The following is a 3,779-nucleotide window of genomic DNA, read 5'->3' on the forward strand; positions in this document are numbered from 1 at the left end:
AAATGTTCATTAATAATTAACTATCTCTAAAGTGAAGGAAATCAATAAATCAGAACTTTGAAGGTTACTTGCATGTACAACAATTATTAAAAACAACCACTAAGCTGAACTGGCAAACAGTAAAATGTGACATCGCTCTCATGATTGGAACATGCAAAATCAGCCAGTGGAGGTTCATATTATAGACCTGACTCTATTGGTTAAAAGGAAGTCTATGCAAATCCATCCTGTTATTATTTGCTCTAAATAAAAATCATCTTGCTGCTCAGCTAAAACTCATATCATCAAACTGAATTACAGAACATCTAAACATCACAGAGTTTGATTATGGGGCTAACAGTCTTTCAGCAGTGCATTTTTATACTCATGTTAACACGAGGTATCTGAGACGTCTTTATATGTTTACCACTGAGTGTATGATTTAGTCCAGTGATAATTATTTTTGATTGTTTTATCTGGCAGGTTTTTGCAGTGCTGAGATCAGACTGGACCAGTCTCCTGCTGTGGTAAAGAGACCTGGAGAAACTGTGAAGATCTCATGTAAAATAAATGGATATTCAATGACAAGCTACAACATACACTGGATCAGACAGAAACCAGGGAAAGCTCTGGAATGGATTGGTAGGATGAGTACAGCCAATAATGAAGCAATATATGCAGAGACTTTGAAGAACCAGTTCACCATGACCGAAGACGTCCCAGCAAGCACACAGTACTTAGAGGCCAAGACTCTGAGGACAGAGGACACCGCGGTTTATTAGTGCACCCGACAAGCCACAGTGACTGGAGCTGAGGAAGCAGCTGTACTAAAACCACAATCATATTTTTCACACAGGATTTTATTGAACAAATCATTAGTGTTGTCATTTATGTAAGTGATGAATATAATCCCCTCTTACTGTGGTTAATAAACTGCTCAATTACATTTTGTTTACAATTGTTTATATTACAAACCAGAAACAAATCAATATTACATTGTAATGTTCAGTTATTATGGAGTCTTACTGCAGTATTCAGATTCTGTAAAGTCCAGATGTTATGAACATGAATTAGTCATTATTAATTACATATACATTACAGCACAGTGAAATAAATTTTTTGTTCGCATATCCCAGCATGTTAGGAAGTTGGGATCAGAGTGCAGGGTCAGCCATGATACGACACTCCTGGAGCAGAGATGGTTAAGGGCCTTGCTCAAGGGCCCAACAGTGGCAGCCTACAGTCAAGCATGGTGGTGGGAGTGGGCTACAGTTCATTGAGGGAACCATGAATGCCAACATGTACTGTGACATAGTGAAGCAGAGCATGATCCCCTCCCTTTGGAGACTGGGCCACAGGGCAGTATTCTAGTATGATAACGACCCCAAAAACACCTCCAAGATGACCACTGTCTTGCTAAAGAAGCTGAGGGTGAAGGTGATGGACTGGCCAAACATGTCTCCAGACCTAAACCCTATTGAGCATCTGTGGGGCATTCTCAAACGGAAGGTGGAGGAGCACAAGGTCTCTACCATCCACCATCTGTGATGTCATCATGGAGGAGTGGAAGAGGACTCCAGTGGCAAACTGTGAAGCTCTGGTGAACTCCATGCCCAAGAGGGTTAAGGCAGTGCTGGAAAATAATGGTGGCCACACAAAATATTGACACTTTGGGCCCAATTTGGAAATTTTCACTTAAGGGTGTACTCACGTTTGTTGCCAGCGGTTTAGACATTAATGGCTGTGTGTTGAGTTATTTTGATCGGACAGCAAATTTACACTGTTGTACAAGCTGTATACTCACTACTTCACTACTTTATATTTTAGCAGTGTTGTCTTCAGTTGTTCTTCAGTGTTGTCATATGAAAAGATATAATCAAATATTTACAAAAATGTGAGGAGTGTACTCACTTTTGTGAGATACTGTATATATATATATATATATATATATATATATATATATATATATATATATATATATATATATATATATATATATATATATTACTGTATATGTATATTTTGATTTTCATATAACTGAATTTAAATAGTTCTCACAATAACTGGCTTTTACATGATACATAAATGATAACTATTTAAAAATAATACTAATAATTAAAAATAAAAACATTTCTTAATTATTAATTCCTGATGTTGATTTCAATACACAACACATAAGCGAGAGTTATTAGAGAAATTAAGCACTTCTGCACATGCTGCTGTAGGAAAATAATTAACTTTAAGATGGTAACAGAGAACTGCTTCAAGTGAGGATTCGTCACAACAACCTGCCCTTGATTATTTTCCTATAACAGCATGCCCCCAAATGTTTTATTCCTTACTGAATCTGTCACTGAGCTTCGCTGCTTCTGTTGTATTTTAGGTAAAGGTCTGTATAAACTAAACCACATCTAACTGCTCATTAATACACATTCAGCTTCTCTCTCCTCACAGACTGCAGTGATTCACCATCATCTCACTCACATTAAAGAACTGACAGATAATTGCTCTTTGTTGCTAACAATATCATAGTATTATTATATATTTCATTACACTACTCTGCAAAGGTAATAATAAATAACTCTAAATGTTATACATTATATCATCATTCACAAAGCTTTAACAACAGTGATGATTTGTGACCTTCATTATTTCTGGAACTACATTCAGTTTTGTGTCGGATAAACTGGATTAGACACACAGCTGAAAAATGATAGTTTCTGAAAGGACTGGGCATGTTTGTGTTGTTCAGTGATCAGAAAACTTCATGTTCTTCTGGGTGCTACAGTGATACACAGTGGTGTACTAAAAGGACTTGATATCTAATGAATAAAGAGCAGTTACGGACTTGACAGCATGAAACACAGCTGGAGTTTTACAGTAAGCTTTTTTTCTTCATGGCTATTCCTCTGTGAATTGTTTTTATGTCTCTAGTGGGCGTGCCATGCAAATGATATCCTGTGTTTGAACCATTTATGCTGATATACGTTCAGCTCAACAACACACCAGCAGTTTGTGTTCATTTACAGAAACAATAATCATTTGAGATGGGACTAGGCAGAATTCTGAGTTACTTTGCTTTAGCAACATTCATTCAATGTTAGTAATATTATTTATTACATGTAGCTAACCATTTAATGATTTTTCATAGTTTTTTTCATACTTTAACACTGATCTTTGTGTATTCTTATATTTCAGATTCCTGCAGTCAGACATTGATTGAGTCTGATTCAGTGACCATCAAACCTGATCAGTCTCATAAACTGACCTTCACAGCCTCTGGATTTGATTTTAGTAGTTACTGGGTGGCTTGGATCAGACAGGCACCTGGAAAAGGGCTGGAATTTGTTGCAACTATCTACAATACGAGTAACATACATTACTCCAGTGCAGTTTATGGCTGCTTCACCACCTCCAGAGACAACAGTAAGAAGCTGGTGTATCTGTAGATGAACAGCGTGAGGACAGAAGACACTGCAGTGTATTACTGCACCTGCGACCCACAGTGACACTTCTCCTTAGACATCAGTACAAAAACACATGCTTTCTGTAGTCACGTGACAAGCTTGCTTTTTCATCACCAGTGTATACATTCAATTAATTTACTGTATTGTCATATTGACCACACACACAAGAAAAAGACTATTCATATTCAGCTCTTCAATTTGCAGGAACATTAGAATTTTTGGGCACAACAATAGTTGCCTTATACCACCCCCTCCAAAAAAATTCATCAAATTGATCAAATCAATACTTATTTAAAAAGAGTATAATGTTTAAAATGAGAACTTTAAGGATTT

The 3,779-nt window shown here is 36.7% G+C and overlaps 1 gene segment (V, D, J or C); it reads left to right on the forward strand.

The window, feature by feature from the left end:
* Positions 1–283: 283 nt before the first annotated feature.
* Positions 284–898, forward strand: LOC108278052 (immunoglobulin heavy variable 1-69-2-like). The segment is given in 2 exon segments: positions 284–379; positions 463–898. Coding segments are annotated over 2 exon segments (351 nt in total).
* The last annotated feature ends 2,881 nt before the right edge of the window (positions 899–3,779 follow it).

Source organism: Ictalurus punctatus, chromosome 2, assembly GCF_001660625.3.
Source record: "Ictalurus punctatus breed USDA103 chromosome 2, Coco_2.0, whole genome shotgun sequence".
NCBI classification, from domain to species: domain Eukaryota; kingdom Metazoa; phylum Chordata; class Actinopteri; order Siluriformes; family Ictaluridae; genus Ictalurus; species Ictalurus punctatus.